General features: G+C 43.5%; 1 protein-coding gene across 1 annotated transcript; it reads right to left on the bottom strand.

Annotated features, from left to right (window-relative positions):
• Window positions 1–2,939: 2,939 nt before the first annotated feature.
• DIPK1C (divergent protein kinase domain 1C) lies at window positions 2,940–15,858 on the bottom strand. Its single transcript, XM_056484459.1, has 4 exons — window positions 15,616–15,858; window positions 10,220–10,897; window positions 6,693–6,857; window positions 2,940–5,047 (listed from the first exon to the last, which is right to left on the bottom strand). The coding sequence occupies exons 1-4, from the start codon at window positions 15,796–15,798 to the stop codon at window positions 4,832–4,834; spliced, it is 1,242 nt and encodes a 413-aa protein (XP_056340434.1). The 5' UTR covers window positions 15,799–15,858; the 3' UTR covers window positions 2,940–4,831.
• Window positions 15,859–23,246: the final 7,388 nt, after the last annotated feature.

Genomic DNA, 23,246 nt, shown 5'->3' on the forward strand with positions numbered 1-23,246 from the left:
AGAGGAATTTCATTTTTCATTTGTACTAGGCTTCAGAGGGCATCTGCCAAAATAGCTAATCTGATTGTTTGCAGCCACTGATACAGGCTCTGGGTTTGCTTTATAGTTGGCTGTTCAAATGTATAGACTGGCATCACAACTACAAGGCTCCCATGTCACAGCCAGAAACCCATTAAAAATTGAAATTTATTACCTTCCTGGCCATTACATATTACAATATGATCTGCTGAAAGACAGGCACCTGGTACCTGGCTTAATTTTTTAAAATTTAGTTTGTTTTTTATTGGGTTGGGTTTTTTTGTTTGATTGGGATTTTCTGTTTGTTTGTTTGTTTTCTCTTTTTTTTATCTACACAAAAATAGGCCAGCTTTATAACAAAAGAAAAAAATATCAGTGAGGAGTCCCTAACTTCTTTGGTCCCATTTAGGAAATGTGTTGTTCAGTCAATGTTTTAAATTAAAAAAAAAAGGGAAACCCTTCCCTCTCTTTTCTCCCAAAACCAAATATCTGTTGTTATTTCTAGTGATGCCACCAGCAACATATCTGAATGCTGTCAGTGAAGGGGGAGTCTGGGAAGTCACATAGTATCTGTAAGAACAACCCTGGCTACAGCAATGACCTGCTTTTCTGGGCTAGTTACCATTGAGTCAACCTAGAAACACAGAGGGGACAACATAACCCCTTTGGGACAAGGAGTTCTGCTCTGTTTTATATCATCCTAGTGCAGGACTATTGCTTGCAGATGTTTTTTTGCAGAGCATAAAATGCCAGTTGGAGAAAATCAGTAGTTCTGTAAAAATCTTGAGCACCGGGTTGAATTTATCTTTCCTAAAGATTTCCTAAAGATGAAGTAGACCTCCAACTGGACTCTCCTCTTGTAAAATGTGGGAACAGACAGTGTATTAGGATTATTGCAGAGTTGAAGCACATGCTGCTAACTGAGATGCAAAGAAGGAATAAACAATGACTTAATGCCATTCCTGTTTCACAGGGAGCCATAAATATGGGGTAGAAGTTGCTGACTAAGGCATTAATTCAGCAAGTGGTAGAAATTAATCAGGAGGTAATGCCACTTATATAGGGCAAAAAGGATATGGGAACAGACTGACAGAGCAAGGGGATGGGGCTGAGATCAATTGAATGGCAACAGACATCTTGGACTAAAGTGGCTGTTGCCAGTGTAACCAAATGCTATTAGTGAACCTGTGTAAGACATCTTTTATATGGAAAGGATGAGCAGTGGGAAGAATCTTATACAGTCTTTGCAAAGCTACAGTGCACTACCAAAGAGGGGTGGGCAGTGCTGCCAGGGCAGCATGAAAGGGGCTTCATCAGAAAGGAGCACCAGTCCTGGCTCTTCCTGTTAAACACCTGTAGAGATTTTTCCACCCAGAAAAAATATTTTCATCGAAAATGCGGTTGTAAAATCATACAGGCTCAAATTACAGCAGTTTGCACTTTTCTCTTTAGGGTCAATGGCCACTAAACCAGGGCCTTAACTTTTTCTTTCTGTCCCAAGGAGATAAATGTACAACTACGGTTTTATTCCTGTTTTGGTCATTGCTACCTGTGTTAATTAAATTGCAATATTTCATTTGCTTCTCTGGTAGTGCTTTCTCTCCTGTTTCCCAGGATTTAGTGACTTTACAAAGCACGTGGGGGACTGTGAAGAATCAAGCCCAGTGTTCACAGAGCATGTCAGATTCTCCTTGCCTCCTTGAAGGTGTGCACCACAGCCTGCCTGGAGCTGGCTGCATCAGTGATATGTAATCTCACAGCCCAGCCAAGGACAAATAACCCAATTGTGCCGATCTTAGAGGTTTCTGAGGATTATTCTCCATACCCTGAAAAGAAGTGAAACCTAATGTCCTGGGAAAGTGTGGTGTGGGGGAAGGAGGTCCCTGCCAGGTGGAGGTGGCTGCAGCCAGGCCCTGAGGGGGTTGGAGAAATCTGTCAAAGGCAGCTTGCCTTCCTATATCCTGCCAAGGAAAAAGGATCTTCTGAGCAGAGTCACATTCCACTAGCATTTGGCTGCCACCAGTGTTCATTTCACTATGTTTTTTCCATTGGTTTTAAAAGTGGAATATCCCACCCAACAGAAATTTATCCTGTCTGAAATGGAAAAACCTGGAAATGGGAAGGGGAGCCTTGCCATGGGGGGAGCATGACTCTGTTGCAAAGCACTGAGGGTCTATATGGTGCCTGCTTTTCCCTGAAGGTACCCTGTGAGCTTGGGAAGGAGGAAAGAACGGGACCAGGGAAATAGGAACACAATGATATATAGTATCTTCAGGTTCCCCAGCAGAATATATCCCCAGCAAAAATATATCTGGGATATATATTGAGTCCCTCCTGACCTAGCAAGGACCAGTGCCATCAGTAGGGAGGTTGTATGGGGGAGACAGGATCACACCAGCAGGTTCTGTAGGGTCATTTGCACATGGAATTGTGAGATCATTGGAGATCTCTGTGCCTTCCCTTCATGGGGGAACCCACAGATTTGCATAGATAAAGGGAGAGATATGTATTCTTGAGTCTCAGAAGAAGGGATTTGTTGTGAGGGAGTCACAAGAGCACAAATGCTAACTAGTGATAACAGAATCACATGACTTGGAGATAAAAGGTTACCTCAAGGCAGCATCACTGACTTCATGTACATAATTCCTGACAGGCACTCACTCTTGCCTGTAGTTAAAAAACACAATTTATGAAGTCTGAAGCTTTCCCAGATGATTTTTTTTTGTTGTTTTTGGTGTGGTACCTTCACTGTTCCTTTCTTCAGAAAGTCTGTAGCAATTATCTTACCTGTTTTCTTCCTTGCTACAGTTTAATCTCACTGCTAGCCATATCCACCAAGGAAATCTGGACAGGGCAGTTTTCTCCTACTCTCTTTTTATCAACCTCTTAATTTTTTTAAAGAGATTTATCATGTTTATCTTCAGTCTCTTCTTCCTCAGACTAAATGTCACTTTATTGAATCTTGCATCACAAATCAAGAAAGCTTTTCTACAAAGGCTGACATATTTTTACTTCATTTTTTTTAAAAATTTTTCCTTCATCTCTCTTTCCTTGTGCTCTCTTTAACTGATACTTTACCAATCCCCACTCCTTTGCCACAGTCTGATTCTGTCCTTAATTATTTTCTCCATCTATTTCCTTACTTTGTAACAAGGCTAGTTCTGGAATTCGTGTTTCTTCTTATTCTGCTTTTCCTTCCTACTTTTGCAAAGAGTGATCTTAAAGTATTGAAACATTCTTTGCCTGGCTGGCTAAAGGAGAAGCATGGACTGAGAGCAACTTTACCAGTCAGGAGCTCCTAAGCTGGAGTTCCAGTCTAGCAGCAGCTTGTCCAGCCCCAGGCAAGGCAGCTGACCTTGTTCTTGCTTTGAGTTTCTTGAGGGCTTGCATGATTTTTAAAAATATGATAGCTTATTGCAGAAAATATATATATATATATAGTACCAGTATGAAAATTTGAGCTAGGTTTTAAGGGGTCAAGGTCTTGTAAGCAGTTCCCATTTTTCTGGTCACAGGCAGTCTTTAGCTTTACTTTAAAGAACCACTTGAGAAATAGAAAGTTTATGTCTAATTAGTGCTCACAGGCTTCACAGCTGTCATAAGGCTGAGGGACATAAAGAAGGAGCAGATTAAGTGTTGTTACACTTCTCACATCCACAAACCAGTATTGCCAGTCTTAACATTGATTCTTCAAAACTGAATAGGCTGCTGGGATCCCTGTTTGTGGGGTTTGCAATGCCCTCATGCCAAAACCAGGTCCTGGAGACATTGGCTGGTACTGGGCCTATGCACTTGTAGTATCTCCTGAACCCATGTTAGTTTCTCCATCCACAGCTCTGCACATTTGAAAGGCAAAGTTAATGTTTTTAAGTTAATCTTGAGATCTTTATTTATGTAACTGATTGCAAAATAATGAATTTGTACCAAAAAATTTTCCTTTTGTTCATTAAAAAAATACCGTGGAAGAAAACTCTGGGTCTGGATATTGTTCTGTGCAAAGGACAGATTGTTGACATTCCTGGGCAATTCTGCTCTCTGGCAAAGGAGTGCTTCTTATCAAGTGCTCTGATGTACAAGTGCCTGAGGGCTTGTTCACATGGGAAAATCCAGTAGCATTATTCATACCTCTTCACTGCAGAATATGAGTACCCACATGGGAGCTCAGCAAGGGTATAATTATTTTGCTCTAGAAAAGTCCAAAGCACCTTTATATAATTTTTCCGCAAAAGAGTTAGCAATGGCACAGGTAATGCAATGCCCTGGAGAAAATGCATTTGGGGACATCAGAAAGGACTGCTTTGTACAAAAGCAACCCTTTTCTTATGTCACAGTACATGTTCCTGTTTGAGATCCCCCTCTTTTTTTTTCATACAGAATTCTCTGTCTCTACTGTAAAAAACCCCTCATTTGACAGAGAAACTAAAACAAACACCATACATGTACACTTTCACACCCACTCACCCATTCTTTTAATTATTGATAGAGTTTTGCTGCACTTACACTTTTCTTCTGTAAATGCATCCTCTGAGCATCACACTCAGACTGATGCTATCTGAGCAGTGACTACAGCTCAGAAGTTTGTGCTGAATGCTGATGGAGAGGAGTAGTGCTGGCTCAGGAAAATAAGCAAGAGCAGAACCCAAGTAATGTAAAGCAATTTAACACTTGACAGGATATTATCAGGGCATGCTGCACCAGCAGCCATGAACTTCATTTGCATAGCAGAAAAGCAATCTCTGTGCTGTAAAAGTACAGGTTTAGGAGAGATGGCAGAGAGACTGGGATGTGGCCTTTGCAGTTCTGCCTTTTGTGCCTACTCTGCCCCTTGCAGTTCTCGCTGAGTGACCCGAAGCAGGTGGTACAGCTCGGAGAGAGATCTCAGAGTCCTCTGGTGCCCCGTGGCACCCGTGTGCCCCGGCTGAGCACACTCCTGCACGGCTTTCTGCAGCTGCAGCTGCAGGGGCAGGGAAACCAGTGGTCCTCTGAGGCTTGGGGAAAACCAGCGACGGAATATTTTGTCACAGATTACCTGGGGAAAGGAAAAAGAGCAGATGGTTGTGTTTCAGAAGCTACAACTAATGCCCCACTGCATCCCTGGGACTGTAGCAAAATGTCATCTGAATCCAAAATGCCTTCAGCCATTTGAAGAGGGAGGTGTAGAAAAGGAGCATCTACAAAGGCTACACTCTAGCTAAGGGGTGGCCCTTCTGCTCAGGCTGCTCCTGCACTTCACACATCTCCTGAGTGGCTGGGGGAGCTGGGGTTGTTTAGTCTGGGAAAGAGGATGCTGAGGGAGGACCTTATTGCCCTCCTGAAAGGAGGTTGTAGCCAGGTGAGGATCAGCCTCTGCTCCAGAGTGACAAGCAACATAAGGGGAAATGGCCTCAAGTTATGCCAGGGGAGGTCTAGATTGGAAAATAGGATAACATTCTTTACCAAAATGGTTGTCAAGCACTGGAATGAGCTTCCCAAGAAATCAGATGAGTCACTATCCCTGGAATATTTAAAAGATGTGCAGATGTGGCACTAGAGGTGTGATCTGTTGGTGGACTTAGCAGTGCTAGGTTAATGGTTAGACTTGATGATCTTAAAGGTCTTTTCCAACATACACAATTCTATGATTCTGCATAGCAAGTGGTGAAAGTGAGGGGATGGGAGGAAGCAGGCAAAAGGCCGACAAGCTACATCCTCCCAGCCTCACTGTTGTATCAGTGGCTCCCACCAACACAAGCTGGGTGAGCTGTAAGACACCTCATCCCAAAGCCAAGAACTCCATGGACACCCCTTTCCACTACACACTACATCTGTAGAGTGGAGAATCACAACCACTTCTTACCCTCAGACAGCCTCAACTTTCACAGAACCGTAGAATCACTGAGGTTGGAAAAGCCTTTTAAGGTCATTGAGTCCAAGTGTCAATGCAGCACTGCCAAGTCCATCACTAAACCATGTCCTCGAGTGCCACATCTACAAGTTTTCTGAACACTCACAGGGATGGTGATTCCACCACTTCCCTGGGCAGTGTGTTCCAATGCTTGACTACTCTTTCAGGAATTTTTCCTCATATTGAACCTAAAGCCTCCCTGGTGCAACTTGGTGTCATTTTATATCGTCTTACCACTTGTTACTTGGGAGGAGGCCAACACCCACCTCACTGCAACCTCCTTTCAGGTAGTTACAGAGAGCAGTAAAATGTCCCTGAGCCTCCTTTTTTCCAGCCTAAACATCTCCAGCTCCCTCAGCCACTCCCTACAAGTCCTGTGTTCCAGACCCTTCATCAGCTCTGTTGCACTTCTCTGGACAATCTCCAGCACCTCAATGTCTTTGTTGAAGTCAGGGGCCCAGAAATGAGCACAGGATTTGAGGTGCAACTCAAGGATGTGACTTTACCATCAGTGGAGACAGAAGTGCTAATCCCCTGCCCCTACTTACTCTGCTCTCCTGTCTGTGGCACTAGGCTAACACCTACAGAAAACCATAAACACTACATATAGTGAATATAAAGATCTGTTTGTGTGTCTCAAGACAAGATTTCTGAACAGGACTGACACTTATGTGGACACGTTTAAAAACCTGGCTGTCTTCATCTCACAGTCTCCTAGTACATACCATGAATTTTATAGTCAGGGTGATTTTAAAAGGAATGGATGCATAAAACAGCTGTGTCTACTCACTTGCAAGTTGTTATTGGCTCTCTGTGCTCCACATTTTCTGATTTTCAGATTGCATTTTGAAAAGCAATCAAAGAAATTACAGTCTTCATCTCCTGTGCACTTCTGTTCCAGGATGTCCCTCATTTTGGGTTCAAAAAAGGCCATATCCACATCAATGGCCACCACCTGTGAATCAAAACATCCCATCAGATCTGGCACAGAGCAGCCTCTGGGACAGGGCTGAGCAGGCATTCTTTGCTACTTGATTTTGAGAGCATCTGCTGGCAGAGAGCTGGGATCACAGGGGCTTTATTTCACTCAACTGGGCCACACTAACCTTATAAACATCACTTTTTAAGCAGAAACAGCCAATGCCTATGACACCAGGAATGGAAAAAATATTTGTGAACAATATGCATCTCTGTGATCAATTGGATTGATTTGCCTTAAGGTGGAACTATCCAATCTGAAGATTGATGTGTTTGCTGGTGCAGCATATGCAGAGGGCTCCTCAACCTCTCAATTACATGGTGGTGCACAATTATCCATGGGCCAGACAGTATAATTTAGAACCCAGCATTCAGACTAGACCCCTGACTTTGCCACTGTGGAGAGGAGCAGTGGGATGTGCAAGGATAGCTGCACTGGTACAGCTCCTGCAAACCTGTCCTTGCATTCTGTGGGTTTGAGCCTGTTCAGCTGTAGAAAGAGATCCCTGACTTTGCTGAAAGCTGGGTCTGGCTTCGTTCAGTCTTCTTTGCTATGGTTTGACAAATTTGTTGTGCACAGTTCTTGTTCATATGGTCCAGATATACATCCTGTAACAGAGCCCAGCCAGAAGTTGGTCGCAGCAGAAAAAACCTGAGTGAAAGGGGTCAGTCACTTTCCTCCCTCTGGCATGAGGCTCTCAGAGCAGTGTGTACACAGCACAAAGTGTTTCCAGAACTGCTACCTGTGCTGGGAGTGAGACCTCTCTGGAAGCAAAGGGTTGTGGTCTCTGTTTCTGCCACTCCACCCGTGAATGCTTCACTTAAAGAAATCACAGCAATAAAGAGGGAAAGAAAGAAATCCAGTACAGGGATGGCAGCTGCTTGATGTGAGCCAAGCTGTGGGTGACCACAGGGAAGGAAGCCTGTGTCCGACACCATGGATATGCAGCCAGCGGATGCTCACAGCTGCATTTCACACTTGACAGTCAGGACCAGGGATGCTCTCTTGCAGCATCTGACACACATTTTCATAGAGCAAAATGTCTGGGACCTGGGCAAAGCAGAGTTACTTGGGCTCAAAGGATAGTTTAATTTTTCAGATTCGACTTCCCAAGTAACAGGAGAAGACGAACTGTGTGACTGGAACAGCAACTGGATCAGCCCCAGGAACTAAAGATGTCTGGTTTGGTAGCAGGCCAAATAAACCTTCCACAAGCAAAATAGAGAACATGGTCTAATCTTCATTTTGTTCTACTCCTTTTTCCATAGGGAAAAATCTTACAGAGATGAGGCATATCTTAAAAACATAAGAATTTTTAAGCATTTTGGAGTGCTCTATAATGATGATGTAGCCTAAGGAATGTTACATGTTTATACAAATTGTTGTTGTTGTTGGTTCTTTACTTCCCTAAGCTTTCTGTGGTTTTGGTGTTCAGTTCTTTGGAGAAGAGACAGTGAGAGTAGTGCAGGGTTTCCCCAGTCCCAGTGTCACTCGTCGACCTCCCAGGTGAGGTCTTTTCCAGCACATTTGATCCATTGCTCCACTAGGAAAATCAGTCCTGGTTCCCAAATACGCAGCTGCCAAAGGGTGCAGTGGCTCCACTGAAATTCATCTTTTACAAAAATGTGTGGACATCCAGTTAGACACTGTGAAGCCACATCTGGGTGACACTGCCTATAAACAGCTACGTTTTGGTGGGCTTTGCTATGATCATAGTTGATGAAAAAAGTACCCAAGGAAATACAGGAAGGACCCAGTTTGGCTCATGACCTGATTTAAAATCATGTTTAAGGTGCTGTAATCTTTCCAGCTTTCTCTGAAGTGTTGGCAAAAGAGGAAGCTCTCCCAGAACACAGTGCATTCACCCTAACCTCCTACTAACTCTGTATTTTATGTGGCTCCATGGCAGCTTAAAATTCTCCTGGATGATCTACCAGACAGCTCCCCTCTGTGCTGCAGGAGAGCATGTGAAGACTGGAAGATTAACCCCCCTACATGAAAATAATCCTCAAAGTAAAACTGTTGCATTCCAGGCACATTTCTTTGAGCATTAGAAGTCTCATTACTCCAATGAGGAATAGTGGTACAATTGTGGGGTTTTTTATTATCCTATACAAGAAACCAGCAAGTGAAAAAAATTGCTTAAAACAAGCATAAGAGACAAAAAAGAGGCTCCATTCTGGAACTGATTGGTCACTGGACGATCCTGGCAAAACAAGCCTCACCAAAAGGACTCATAAGAGAAGACACATCCAGAATTCATTCCCTTTCCCTAAATGGAATCTATTTTCCTGTCACTAGATTGTGAAACAGATGCGCTGGCATGTGCTCAGTCACAGGCAACCACAGCCCTGAGTAACTGAGGAAGATGGGCAAAGCCTGCCTTGAGGAATTCCTGCTTTGCCTAAATAGTGGTACAGCTTGCTTTAGTTTCTTGCTGTAGCTCCTCACCCGTTCCCTGTTCAGCTGTATTGCACCTGAGTAAACAATGGGAGGGGAGGGAAGGGTGAAGGGGAAACTTTCTAATTGCTCTTAATGGCTGTACGTTTAGGTAGTGTTTGTCTAGTACTCTGAAGATACAAGTGTTACATTAACAATCAGTGAGTACTAAAAATAGTACTAAAGTCCCTGAAAATGCTCTGTATTCATTCAGAGTGCAGAAACTCCACTGATGACACTGCAAATTGGGAGCCTAGTTCAAACACTTATTCGTTGCATGGTATCCCAAATCTGTAGACAAAATTCCAGCCAAAACCAGAGGAACTTCTGTCCACAGAACGAATGTGATCTGCACTACTACTTAGAAAATATACATAGCTATCAGGTCCGAGTTTCAGCTGCACAATGAAAGTCAAAGAGTGACAGTAGCAGGGAGTTTCATGTTGCTATCCTTGCATAGTTTCCAGACCAGATAAGCTGACCATGAATTCAGCCTTGGTGTTCAAATTCATACATTTTTTTCATTTCAGCATCACTACCAGAAATATGACTCAAATTACAGCTTCATTTAGAGCTTTTGAAATCCCCTTGCCTCTAGAAGGCATCTCTCACTACTTCCAAAGGACCTTGCACCAGTGCCTTTGAAGAAGTGAAATGGAACAGAAGCAAGCAAGAAGTTTTCAAAATAAGCAGCAGGATTTAGTGCTCCAAAAATGTGCCTGTACACATTACAAGAAAAAAAAGCAGTAGAGAATCTCTCTTGATGCTTGTAAATTCATTGGCTTTGCAAAAACTTAGCCAAAAGCTACAGAAGGAGGGAAGTGCCATTTTTACACAGTCACCTTCAGACTAGAGTTTGACCTCCAATTCCTGGACCACCACCCCAGGGCCTCACTTACCGTGAGATCATGCCTGATAGCGAAGTTCTCTGGTTTGATGTCGCACAGGTGAAGTCGGTGAGAGAAATCATTATCAAAGTGCTGCACCATGTCCAGAAAGCTGAGTGCAATGTCAATGATGGCTCTCACCCTGCTTCTGTGTCCAGTAAGGGAGGGACTGATCACGTTTTCCAAGGGAAAAAGAGTTTTGTGCCAGGCGTGTCCAGCTGTGAGATACTCCACAGCATAAAAGTGTCCACAAGAGCCAATAATTCGTAGCACATGTTTGCTGAAGTCCTGCAGCAAACTGAAGTAGATATATTCCTCCTGCTGGAGCAAGGACCACATGCTGGCCACCTGTGCTTTCCAACGTGGTCCCTTCTTGCTTGTCCACAGGGGCCCCATGGTATTGTTAGACAGTTCTAGCCCCAGGGCATTTTTGACCTCCAAAGCTACCATAAGCAGAAGCTCTGTTTCAGGGATATCCTGTGTTTCCACCTCCTCTAGCATACTGAGGTGCTGGTAGCTGGAAAAGATTTCTTTTTTGGATTTCAGTATGATGGGCTGGCCTCTCCAATCAGCCTGAATGACCTTCTTACCTCTGTCATAGTAAAGGCAGTGTTTGTACACCAGCTTCTGTGCCACACACAGGTCTTCACAGAGGTCTCCAGTCAGGGCTCCGCTGCTGTAGTCAAGGCACTGGAGTGAAAGAGCAGAATATTCATAGCAGAACCATACACCCCCATGGACCATGTAGAAGAAAGACAAATAATGAGCAATGGTCCTAAGCTCTAGAGGTTTGCTGCAGTCATGGAACTGAAAACAGACACCTTCAACCATTGGGTCATTCAATGGTTTTTCAGAAGTCTCTAGAGATCTATTACTAGGGGAATTTTTCTTAAAAAAAGGGATTATGGGGATGGTAAAGGACAGGCTTTTCAGAGGCAAGGAAAGGGACTGGATGACCTGTTAATCTGACATTTTTTACTCATGAGTTCAGTGAGACAAACTTTAAACACTCGGGGCTGTGCTGTGTTTAAAGCATAGAGTAATGCAGGACTTCTCTGGAAGGTCCAGGGCAGTATAACTCAGACATGGACACTAAAACTACAGGAGAATCCACATGCAGCTGGATTTCTGGAACATTCCACAGCTCTGCATGTTTCAGCCTTGCACACAATATACCCTGAAGGAAGCTGTGATAACCTCCTCCTGCATCACTAGGCTACGTTCAATGAGTTTTGGACCAAGAACTTTCAAAATTTTTGAGTATGTAAAGGTTGCAGAACACAATGACTCTCCAGGTTTTATATGTAGTTTTCAGAAGTGACATTTTAATATTAATTGCTTCAATACTTAATCTTTTTTTAGCTGGAAAGAAATTGGTCCTTGGAAACAAGGGAACTGCTTCTTGATAATTTAGTGGTCAATGCAAATTAGTACAAGAACTGCAAGGATTCCCTCACCAGTGCTTCTCTCAAGCCAGAATAATTTCCATAATATCATTTCCAAAAGTGGAAACAGTTGATGTATTCCTTTGGTCATTCAGAAGTGCAGCTGTAGGGACTGCTTTGGGTCGCTCAGTAGAGAGGATGATAGAGGGGGTGGTGTAGAAAGCCAAACATCTGTGAGGCAGCTTGACAGTGTCATCCACCTCCATTGCTTTCTGGCATTTGAACCTTCATTTAAACAAACTGGCAGATCCCCCTTGCACGTGCAGGAGCCCCATCTCATTTGTGACTGGCTGCTACACGAGGAACGTGATCACAGCATCCAAGTAATGTACTTTCTTGGGACAGCCTCTGAGGTGTGTACACCAGAGGAATATGTTCTGATGCCAAGCAACATTTAGAGTCCAGCCTTAAGTAACACACTGGAGGATGGGTGGAGGATTAAGTCCAAAATCAAGAATGGTGATCAGTTGACAGAAACAGCTCACTGAGGACAGTTCAGAGAGACATAAAATTTCTTTATATTCTGATGTTCTCACAGCACAAGTGAAAACATTCAGTGCCAGGAAAGAGACTCAGGTAGGCAAATTCCTGCCTGAATGTCTGGACACTGAGTCCATGCATGTGTGTAACACACACACATTTGCATCCTCATCCACATCAGGGTGGCTGAGGAGGCTCACTCAGCTGTCTGCAGACTTCAGAGCATGCAGATCAATGTTCTTGCTTTTGAAAATCTACTCCTACTAATGTCATACAATTTTACTCTACCTTTTTAAGTAGAAAATATAGTTTTCTCCACAAAAGTAGGTTAGCAGTTCTTACCATCTGGAACTCTAAGCAATTTTAGAAAGAAAATTACAAACAGAAGGAATTTTTGGGGGTTTCTTTGGATTGTAAGTATGAGCACATTTAAAATTCTATTGACAGACCACAATCTAATTCTCTTCTGGTAAAGTAAGAGAAGATAGGACTCAGTCATGTAATTGGGTTCACATGGGTGAACACTTGCCCCTGTGAACAATTTTACTGTGGTTCACTCTTAGAGGCTTCACATTCATGGACTTCTGGCATCTAAAAGAACACATGACCATAACCTGTAGCCAAACATGTCAAGGTGCAGCTTATTTTCCTGTGTTGGCATCATGTAATTCTTACTGGAATTAGTGAGAAAAAATAGTTGTGGAAAAAGCAGACTCAGATTTCACAGACAGAGGAGACAGGTCCTTTTTGAACCTGGCTGCTGTTTAGGACTTTTCTGCTGTTTTTTTCAGTTTAAGCTATAAATATTTGATTATTAACCTAGTGTCTGAATCATATTCTTCTTACAATGAACTTGGGCAGTGTTTTCCAACTGGGATTTGTGGGAGAGTACTTGACCAAAGAGCTCATGGTCTCACAGTGATGAAACACAGATCAGCCTTCCAGAAGTGCATTCTCAGCTGGTCACAAAGGCAAGCAAGGCTTTCAAAAAGGCTCCCTCAAGGAAGTAGTCGAGAAGATTGAACTATTTCCTATCAGCCTTTTAGGCACAGTCTGAACTGGCAGTTCATCTTGAAGCAATTATTTGACCCCTACATTCATTCCAAAGACAAAGTTTTACAGGACAGTCTTCCATCATATTGGCATAGCTTCTACTATTGTGGTCCCCAGTGTACTAGCTTGTATTTTACAGTATTAAAACACAAATTTGGTGGACTGAAAACATTTAACCAGGTAATACAGACTACCCTGACATGACAAGATGGACCATTTATTATTTACCAACACAGGAAGCTTTCCACTAACTTCAGACCTCACTATACAAGATTGTCCATCATCCTGCCGATAAAAGGAAGAATCAATTCCCCAAATAAATATTTCAGAAAGGGTCCTCCACACTGCTATCTCTGTCTTAATGACTGAATTTTGAGATCTGTGATGAGACAGTTTTAAATCCACCTAGTGACTGACCTTTGAAAGCCACAGATTCTTCTTTAAGTGCCAGATTCTTAAAACTAAAATATGAAAGTGCTACTAAGCCAAAAGCCTTATAAAGAAGCAGCTGTACTACACAAAAATGCCCACACAAGCATGGTTCAGACTCACTCATCTGTATCTTATTAAAATGGGCTGCATAATTTTTAATGTCTTCAGTGCACTTACCAAGATAAGTTTTAAAAGCTGGTTTTAAATTAATGTAAAAGCTTAAATTAATGTAAACCTTGCTAAGGATTTATAAAAATTTAAATAACTCACTGTACAACCATCAGTGCCCTAAAACTGATGTTTTGCCTTGTTAGCTACTATTTCTATTTAAATGCAATACAGAGCCAGGTTGGGAAGGCATCAAAATTAATTGATTTCTCCAGAGGGAACAGAAATTGATTTCTATGACTTAGTGTGTTCAATGTAAATGAAGATGAGACTGGCATTAGGAAAGAGCAAGGGGGTTTTTTTGAGAGGTAAAGCTGGTCCTTGCAAATTGCCCAGTGCTATTTCAGCCTTTTCAGTACAGTATACACTGGCACAGATGTATACCTTACTCAGAATAAGGAAATAAAACCTTCCGAAATTCCACCTGCAAGGACATTTTCACCCACTCCTTTAAAATATCTCATCTTCTACTGAGAAATACTATTAAAACAGTTTTTCTTAGAAGCTGATTTTTGCTTGATAGAAGGTGTGAGACTCAAGCTGCCAGGTTATTTGTTTCATGGATCAGTTTCACATTCCGTAACTGTGAAACTCATGCAGAAGATGCAGAAAAACTTATTTTGGGGGCAATGAAGACAAGCTCATTTTCTAACTATTCCACTAGAAAGACAATCCCTTTCTAACATCACCTGGGAAAACTGCTGCTTACAAACCTTAGATATTACTGATTATTCACCTACTCACAGACAAGCACAGCAATCTCAGCTACTCTTCCTCTGCAAGAGGGTCTGAATCCGAGCTGTCTCAGTGATAGAGACAACTTTACAAGCTTGCGACTGAAATCTGATCCCTGGGCTTTAGTAGCCTTGCCTGACGCTTTCCAAACTGAAGAACAGCAACAAGTCTCTGTCCATTTGGTTATTGGTGGCTGCAATGGCAAGGACCTGGACCTCTCCGAGCTTGGCAGCTCCTTGCACTTCCATATCTCAGTGTTCTTCCCAAGCACTTAAGGATGAGGCAGGAATCATCCTTCAGCTGCAAACCTGAGCTCAGCCCTACTTCAATCTGGCTCCTGAGGTACGAAACTGGAGCCCACTGCCATTAAAACCACGCTGTCAGGACTGCTGCCTACACTTGATTTTCCTTCATTATACAGAATTAAGAAAAATCTATGATCAGTTTTTGCTTGCTTGCAGTGATAGATTAGTTAATTCCCACTAGGATTCCTCCTTTCCCACCCAACCACTGGCATTACAGATACCCTGACTAAGAAACAAAATTTGACTAAAAGCATTAACCCACGCTGCTCCTCTTCTCAAAGTGTTTCCTACACAGTCCTAAATCTGTTCACTATAATTTTTAAGGGAAATTTTGATGAATATTCGCTAATCCTTTCTTTAATTTTAACCATGTCTTACACTCCAACCCTCGCCAGACCATAAAGGAGGCGATACAAGCTGCCTGGCACTTCTGAAAGTCGACTTTTGTACAAACAGCTTTTCGGCTGAAAACGGACAAAAACGCCCAACACCCGGAGGAAGGCTTTCCGAGGGCAGCGCACCCGCATCCCACTCCGGGAAGCCGGCCCGCCGCCTGCACCTGACCTCGCCCCGGGAAGGGAGGCAGGGAAGGAGGGAGGGAGGGAAGGAGGGAGGTAAGGAAGGAGGGAAGCAGCCGCCCGCCCGTGCGCACCGGGGCCGCCGGCGATGCGGCACCTCCGGCGGCCGGAGCCGCGCAGGGCGCCCCGGGGAGCGGCCCCGACGGACCGGCCGCGCCTCGTCCTGCCGGGCAGCCCCCGGGAGATGCCCCGCGTCCCGCCGGGACACGTACCAGCCTGGCCAGGATCCGGTGGCTTTTCTCGTCCGTGCAGCGCTCGGAGAAGACGCTCCTGTGCAGGAGGAAGAGCGCAGCGCTCACCACCACCCAGCAGGCAGCCCAGAGGAGCAGCAGCAGCAGGGCGCATCGCCGGCAGATTTTGAGCCGCAGCCGCTTTAAGCCCGGGATGCCCCTCATCGCCGCGCCGGGCCGGGCTGGGCTGGGCCGGGCTGGGCTGGGGCGGCCGCTCCAGCTGCGGGCGGCGGCGGGGCCGGGGAGCAGCGCTGCGCCCCCCGCTCGCCCGTCCCACTCCCGCCGGGCTGCCCCGGCCCCGGCCGCTCCCGCCCCCTCCCCGGGCAGGGGCTGCCCTGGCCAAGCCCGGAGAGCCCCTTTTGAATTTAAGCCACGTAGTTCCGCCGGCTTTTGTCTGCGCTCCCCTGTGCCAAGCGGCCCCTGCAGCCACTTGGCGGCTGCTGCCCGCGCCCCCCGCCTCTCTTCTGCGAGTTTCTCACCCGAGAATAAAAGGAGTTTGAAGGGTGATGGATGCTGCTGTGGGAACCCTTCGCCATCCAGGCGGCTGCTCGGTACTTTGAGGGAGGCAGCCTGGAGACAGACAGGTCCCTCTGGTGAAAGCACGGTCTCCCGACAAATGAGGAAAGGAATAAAAAGTTGTCATTTATTCTGGAGTAACTTCTCCAGTTTTACCCTCCCGGAGCTAATGGAGGGAGAGAGAGAGGCGACTCAGATGCCCCTTCAGTGAGGCAGCGCCCAGCGTGGGTCGCCCTTGGCTCTCCCAGCCCCAGGACAGGGTGCAGGTTGGCTCCTGCCCGGCACCCCTGTGTCCTGCATCCCCGAGCGGCCACGCTGGATACTCTGCCAAAATAGGCCGGGTGTGCTGCTAGAGCATGCTGGGGTCGATAGATTGTATCCCTGCCCTCTCGTGGTCTCCCTGGAGCCTGTGGCTGTGTCCCTGTTATGGTGTGGTCAGCTCCACTGGACAGCCTTTGATTTCTGAAGGGTCAAAGGCTCAGATGTTTGTTCTGTGCAGCAAGGAAGATCCTGGCATCCTTTCCTCACTCCAGGTGCAGATGTTCGCTGTCTCTGTTCAGAGAGCTCAGTTCAGTGATACGTATTCTTAGCATCATGTCTAATTTAATGAGAAATACTTCCTTGACAAGTCTTTAAAAAGAAAGATGTCTCTATTGATATGATCGAATTTTATCTCTCAGAACAGCAAGGGAAGGACACAGGTGCAGGGGACTTGCTGTTATCCACACTTTTTACATGATCAGTGCAATTCTCCTCTACCTGGCAGAGCAGGGCTTGAAAACGAGCTTCTAAGTAGATGGCATACTGTGACAGAAAAGAAAAAGAAAGATAAAAATATTGCTGGACATATTCCAGCTTTCTTTTCTAGATGCTGTCAGTGGGGAGGGAGATGCAAGGAAAAGCAAAATTGCTTTCATCTCCAAAGTCTCAGAAGCAGAATCATTATCATTAGCCTCATCTTCCATCAGTGTGTTTTGCTCAATTTCTCCACCATCTCATTTCTTCACCTGCTGAGGCTGCCTTTGCAAATTTTCTTCTTCTTTCTCCTGATCCTTTTACTGAGAGACTTACTTTCAAGGTACTGGTGATACAGTCTGTTTCTTGGGAATGTGGCTAGCAGCAAAGACCAAGATGGCAGCTAGGAATTAAAACATTTTAGTCCTTGTTTCTCAGTCTGATAGAAAATGCTTTCAGAGGCTGCCTCTGACCAGCTTGGGTTGTAATTTGGAAATTTCTAGGACAATAAGTGGACAAGGAGGAGTTTTGCTCAGCCATTGCTCTGTAGGAGTACAATCTAGGCTTGAACACAGCCAACCTTCATCAGCGACTGCTGCCACCTAGGAGAAAAAATTGCAGATCTGCCATACTGATGTCTGGAACAATCCCGAGATATGTCCCACATGGAAGAGGGATGCAGGTGGTGGGGGAAAGTCAAGCATAAATCCTACTGCTTTGTCCTAAACTGTCTGGGTAATAGTTTAGGCACTACCAAACCCACAAGTATTTTAAAGTGTGTCTCAAATCCCCAAAGGATATTATGCATTTTTATTAAATGTCTGTGAAATTCTGTATATTTGTCATTGGTGTTTCAACAATAGTTCTGAAAACAAATCTAATTACATCTGACTTTAAGCCAGGAACAAAACATGGAGATTTCAGACCAAGTCAGGTGTCACAGTTGACCTTCTCCAATTGCTGCTGAAGAAACAAGCATGTTCCTTCCTCCTCCACTGCCACCTCCCTGTTTTCCTCTTTGTCTTGCCTGCCTAGTCCAGGCACTTTCCCCAGTTAAAGATATTCCTTGCTGCCCAGGGAGCTTTCTCAACTTGCTAACAGGACAGAGAAGTATAAATCTGTTTCCTGCTGAGATTAATTTCAGACAGATCAGCAAGCCCCAAGGATGCCGCCAGGCTGGTGCAGGGAGGTGCATTGCAGGGCAGGGTGCTCTGGGATGCTGGAGGCAGAGCTGTATCAAATGTCTGCACCTTAAAGATGCAATGAGATATTGCAGATAAGGTGAACTTATTGGAAATGGTGGCTGGAAGAAGCAGTCCTGTCCCCATTTCCACCCCATCTGTATGCTGCCACTGCTCCCTCAGCAGCTGGATCAGGGTAGTTAGCCCAGCAGGCAGCATCACCAGGGTGTCTGGCTGCATTTTTCATTTCATCCCAAGACACCAGCTAAAATTCACTGGATTTTGAGGTCTGTAAGGAGCCCACACACTCCTCTTTGATTTGGAAGCAGCTGCTACTTGCAGCAGGAGCAATTCTAACTTTAACGTGCAGGTATTGGATGCTTTGAAATTATGGAATTTGAAGAAATAAACTAAGAAAATAATGATAGGTTTTAATGTAGTTTTAATAGTTTTAATAAAAAATAAAAGTGCATTATGAACGGAGCTTAATGAAGCAAATGCAAGCTGTATGACATTTGTACTGGGTAGTTCACCAGTTCCATTTTATGGTAAATCCCATAGGAAACATTTGCAGGGAATAACACCCTGCCTTCCCAAAATATTTCAATATAGCGTTCAGGTAGGGAAAGGGGTTGCATCTAGCTGTTCAGACTCTGAATTTTTAAATATCTCACTGAATTTAGAGGGTGGGAAAATCTGGACAAGTCTGGCAAAGATGTATGTGTGTCTGTACACATACCTTCTTGTACCCATGTACGTAGAGCGCTTCAGAACAGGCCAAGAATTGACCCAGAAAGCTTGGATTTAGTAAAAGATAAGAGCCTAGGTGATTTAGGGTCAAGTGATTTAGCCTTTAATAACAATCTATTGCTAGCTGCAAAATTCAAGTCTAATTTCAGATTTCCCTAAGCTTCAAGATTAAAACTAACAGAAATATATATATATATGTGTGTGTGTGTGTGTGTGTGTGTGTGTGTGTGTGTGTGTGTTACTATGTGCCATAGAAATTTTTCTTTTAAAAAATCCTTTAAAAAAAACTTTGCTTTCTCTATATATTAAACTGCTGCTGCTTCACATTAGAATCCTGTGTTCCCAAAGGAAACTATGTTCCTATTCTCATTTTGACTGAGAATTAAACCTGATGGAAATTAATTAGTAGAAGTTGAATTAAGGCAAGCGGCATCGGAGCAGTAAAAATAATCCAGGACTAACTGAATTAGTTCCTACCCAATTAATCTTTGAATTAGTGCTTGGAGCACGATGTCAGCATCAAATTGGTCTCCTCTTGGTCGCTGTGTTGGGCACATCACAAAATCGTGCATCACCGGTGGCAGATCAGATGTGGAATAACCAGAGGCTTCAGTAGCCAGGAGAGAGATGCCTTGGCACAGCCAGGCAGGAGCCTGGCATGGCATTCCCCTGTGCTGTGCGCTGCAGGGGCTCAGCAGCTCCTCAGCCCAAGGAGCTGCTGAGCCCTCATGTTTCTCTTCACCTTCAGACATAAACTGCATTGCAGGCTTAAGCTGTATTATGCTGTTAGACCTTGTTTTCCTTATTACTGAATTCTTCATGAGGAAAGAAAGTAAATCAGTCATTAGGAACTACCTTGGCACTCAAGTTAATGAAATGTAAAACTGGTTCATTAGGACTTACTGTTCTCTTTGATTGATTTTATCACCTTCTGTTATTGGTTGTTTATGGAAATAGGGTATATGTCTGCTAATCTTTCACAAGGCATGTATGAATCTACTATTTTACTTCTAGGTCAAAAAACTTTTAAGGGTTGTTCAAATAGACTTTGAAAATACATTTATTTCTGATTTCCTTTGGCAAAGTTGCTGCTGAGAAAATCTCACAAGGTTAGACATAGGTTTGAACATGCCCTTTAGGTAGTAAAATTCCCCTGCAGAGTACTGAGTCTACCAGAGGAATCCAAATGTATTTTCTCATTTATGCCATTAATCAAAAAGAGTGTGTTGCAAACTACTCACAGAAGTTTTATGGCACCAGTGAGCAGTGAGTTTATTGGGTCACATTGTGAACCAGAAGCAGAAAAATGGCACAGTATAAAAAACAGAGTACAGCTTTGTGGGCAAGGGAAAAGCCTGGTATAATTCACTGATTTAAACAAGGGCAAGTGTTTAGACCGAAAAAGCTTTGCCATGTATACATAGAATTTAAAAATTATACTTTTTCCTGTTTGCTTTTTAATTTTTGAAATATTTCTTAAGCATAGTTGCCCAGGAAAGCCAAAGATACTAGCTTTCTCTTCCCCTTTTACCACTTTCTAGATTCCACATAGCAGACTTCAATTGACCTGCTCTTCTCACACATCCCCTTTCAATTAATCTCTTTTTTAACCTCGTGCCAACTTTTCCCTCTCATTTGGAAACAGCATCGCCTGAAGAAGCCAGTAAGAGACCTCGGCAATCACTGTAGCAGACTGTGGTTTACTTGTAATTCTTCAAACGAGATAGAAAAATTAAGATGTAAAAAATATTCCAGAATTTTTGTCCACATATCCAAATAGCACCTGTTACAATATTGCCTATTGCTTCTCTGCTACATTCTTTGCCTCTTTATGTTACCAGCCACCGAAAGGAAAATTAGCAGTAAGATGAAGCTGAATCAGTTTGTGAGGGGAATTTTAAGTGGCATTTTCTTTGCCTGGGATTGGAGTCAGCGGCTTGAGAACAATTTTCCAAGCCTAAGAGGATGCTTTCCAGTGAAATCTGCTGCTTTATGGCATGGTGTATATCTGTCCACAGTGTGTGAAAGGGTGAACAAAGAAGGGAAAATGCTGAGATTGTTTTCCAGTCTTTCTGTGTGCAGTTTCCAGTCTTTGTATCAAGTTCAGTCCAAGTGATCTCATTATGCCAATGCTGAATCTGGCTCTTTGTAGCCTCTCTTTATGAGTGTCTGAAGCAATTCCAGAAATACTTACAAGTTGCAGGAGGGCTGTGTAGAAAGAAACACCCCACTATCTAATAAGCTAATTCTGTCTGGCATTGGGCTATTATTTACATGAATGGCTTAAAGTAATTTAAATGGGCAGAATATTACACATAATAAACAGATGGCGTTCACAGGGCTGTGATCATTTAGATACGTGGTAGCTCAAAAGAAAAAAAGTTAAGTGTCATCTTTCCTAGTCAAATGACCAGACTTATTATTTCAGTGCATTAAAAAACATTTAGACAGCTGATACTACCAGAAAATATATCATATTGTTGCACAGATTAAATTAATCCAGCTCTATTGCTGCAGACTCTGAAATGAGTTTATGCTCGGAATTTGCACCAGACTGATTTTAAATTTGTTTCTACTGGCAAGAGAGACTTAGGATACCCAAAGTTCACATGTTGGCATCTTGTTATGCCATAAATTGTAAAATGCAGACACAGGTCTTCATGCTGTCTGTTACTAGAAGAGAAATGGGAAGCAAAACTGTTTCTTGGAGGTGGAATGTGCCTGCTTTGTAGGCACAAGTAACCACCCAGTGGTTACTTATGATACTGCACGTGAGAAGTTTTGTGAACTGGAAATAGACTTTCCAGGAATAATCTGTGCTGCTTTTCTCCACTCACATAAGAAAATTTTAATTTATAGCAGTTTTCTTATTCTTTTGCTTTGTTTTTTTTGGCTTAAGGGCTGTGTAGTACAGTACTGCATGTTCAAAAATCAAACTAAACAGAGCCATCACATACAGTGGATCATGAAGCATTTACATATTAGTATGTCCATTTTTTGACTTCTCTTCTAAAAATCCAGACCTGAAGTAGAAAAAAATGATGGTTTAGGAAGATCATGGATGATTTGCAGCACCAGTTCTAAACTTAATTACTTTCAGTTATTTCCTTGAAGCTGTCCACTGCAGTTTCTTTGCAAATGATGAATAGCTGGGCATGGAGCAAACTGCAAAATGATCCATTAGTGAAATCCAATTTTCTATCAGACTTAACAAGTAATTAGCTTTTCTTTAGGTAATATATTGTTAGTTTGCATGCATCCAATGTTGTATGACATTTGTTTAGGGAAGAGTAGACTATTCAATTTCGGTATTGCTTACAGCAAACAAACAGTTCATAACTCCATCAAAGTTAAGCAGCCCTTAGTGCAAATGATTCCCTTGTGTTACCCCTGAGCAAGGAATCTGTGTTTGGGATCCTGCCCAACTGCCTGAGCAGCAGCAGTGCCACTATCGCACAGTGTTCCTCCTGTTGCATACAAGCATCCTCCAAGGACATGAGTGGTTCTGGTGGCCAGGCCTGTTTCTGGGGTGCCACTGCTTCACAGGCACCAACAGCCAGTATAACAACCGAGGAGTGCCATGGTGCTGGTGCTGCCTCCTGCTTTGAGCAGAATAGGTGGTGACTGGGAAGCCTCAGAGACAGATTCCTGTATCTTCTTCCACAGGCACAATCTTCTGTTTTCTGTCATTTGTCTTCAGTACAATCCGATTTTCTTCCCTACTTACACTTTTCTCCTTATTCTTCAATGATTTACCTTTTCAGTTCTTCATAGCCCTTGTCTACCACCAATATCCTCTGTCAGTCACCGCTCTCCTCAGAAGATTTCTTGTGTTTTAGGAGTCCCTTTCCCCCATCTCTAGCAACTGCATTTTTCCTCTTGGGAGGAAAAAAAATAGTCCTTAATTCTGATCCAGAATCAGTGGATTTGCTTGGGCTTACTTTTGATTTACACGAAGGAACATAAAAGGAGGGATATGCAGAGATGCCATTGTTGGACAACATTTCATATTGCTGGTTTTGCAGGTCCCTGCTTCCTGCATAGAATGAAATTGTGCTTTCAGCTCAAGCTGTACAGACTCACACACACATATGTTCTGAGCAAAAGAACTCATAGCAAGTCTCCAATAATGAAAAACAGGGATTACAATGTTCTGGATGTGATCCTCAGTCCTGGAAGAGAGGAGATCCACCAAAGGAGGGGGAATGAAACCACAGTGAAACGACAAGAGATACCAAAAGCAGCCCTGAAGAGCTGCATCTCTTGAGTAAAGTCCAATGGGGAAGCACTTAGGCTCCATTTTATTGAGGAGAGCATGCATTGCTGGCCAAACTTCTTCCATATTTCTCTTTCACATTGACAAATCAACAACTTATAAAAGACAAAAATGAAGTCTCCCAACATCCCGAAATATATTTAAGGAGAAATTGA

The sequence above is a fragment of the Oenanthe melanoleuca genome, chromosome 2 (assembly GCF_029582105.1).
Source record: "Oenanthe melanoleuca isolate GR-GAL-2019-014 chromosome 2, OMel1.0, whole genome shotgun sequence".
In the NCBI taxonomy this organism is placed as follows: Eukaryota; Metazoa; Chordata; class Aves; order Passeriformes; family Muscicapidae; genus Oenanthe; species Oenanthe melanoleuca.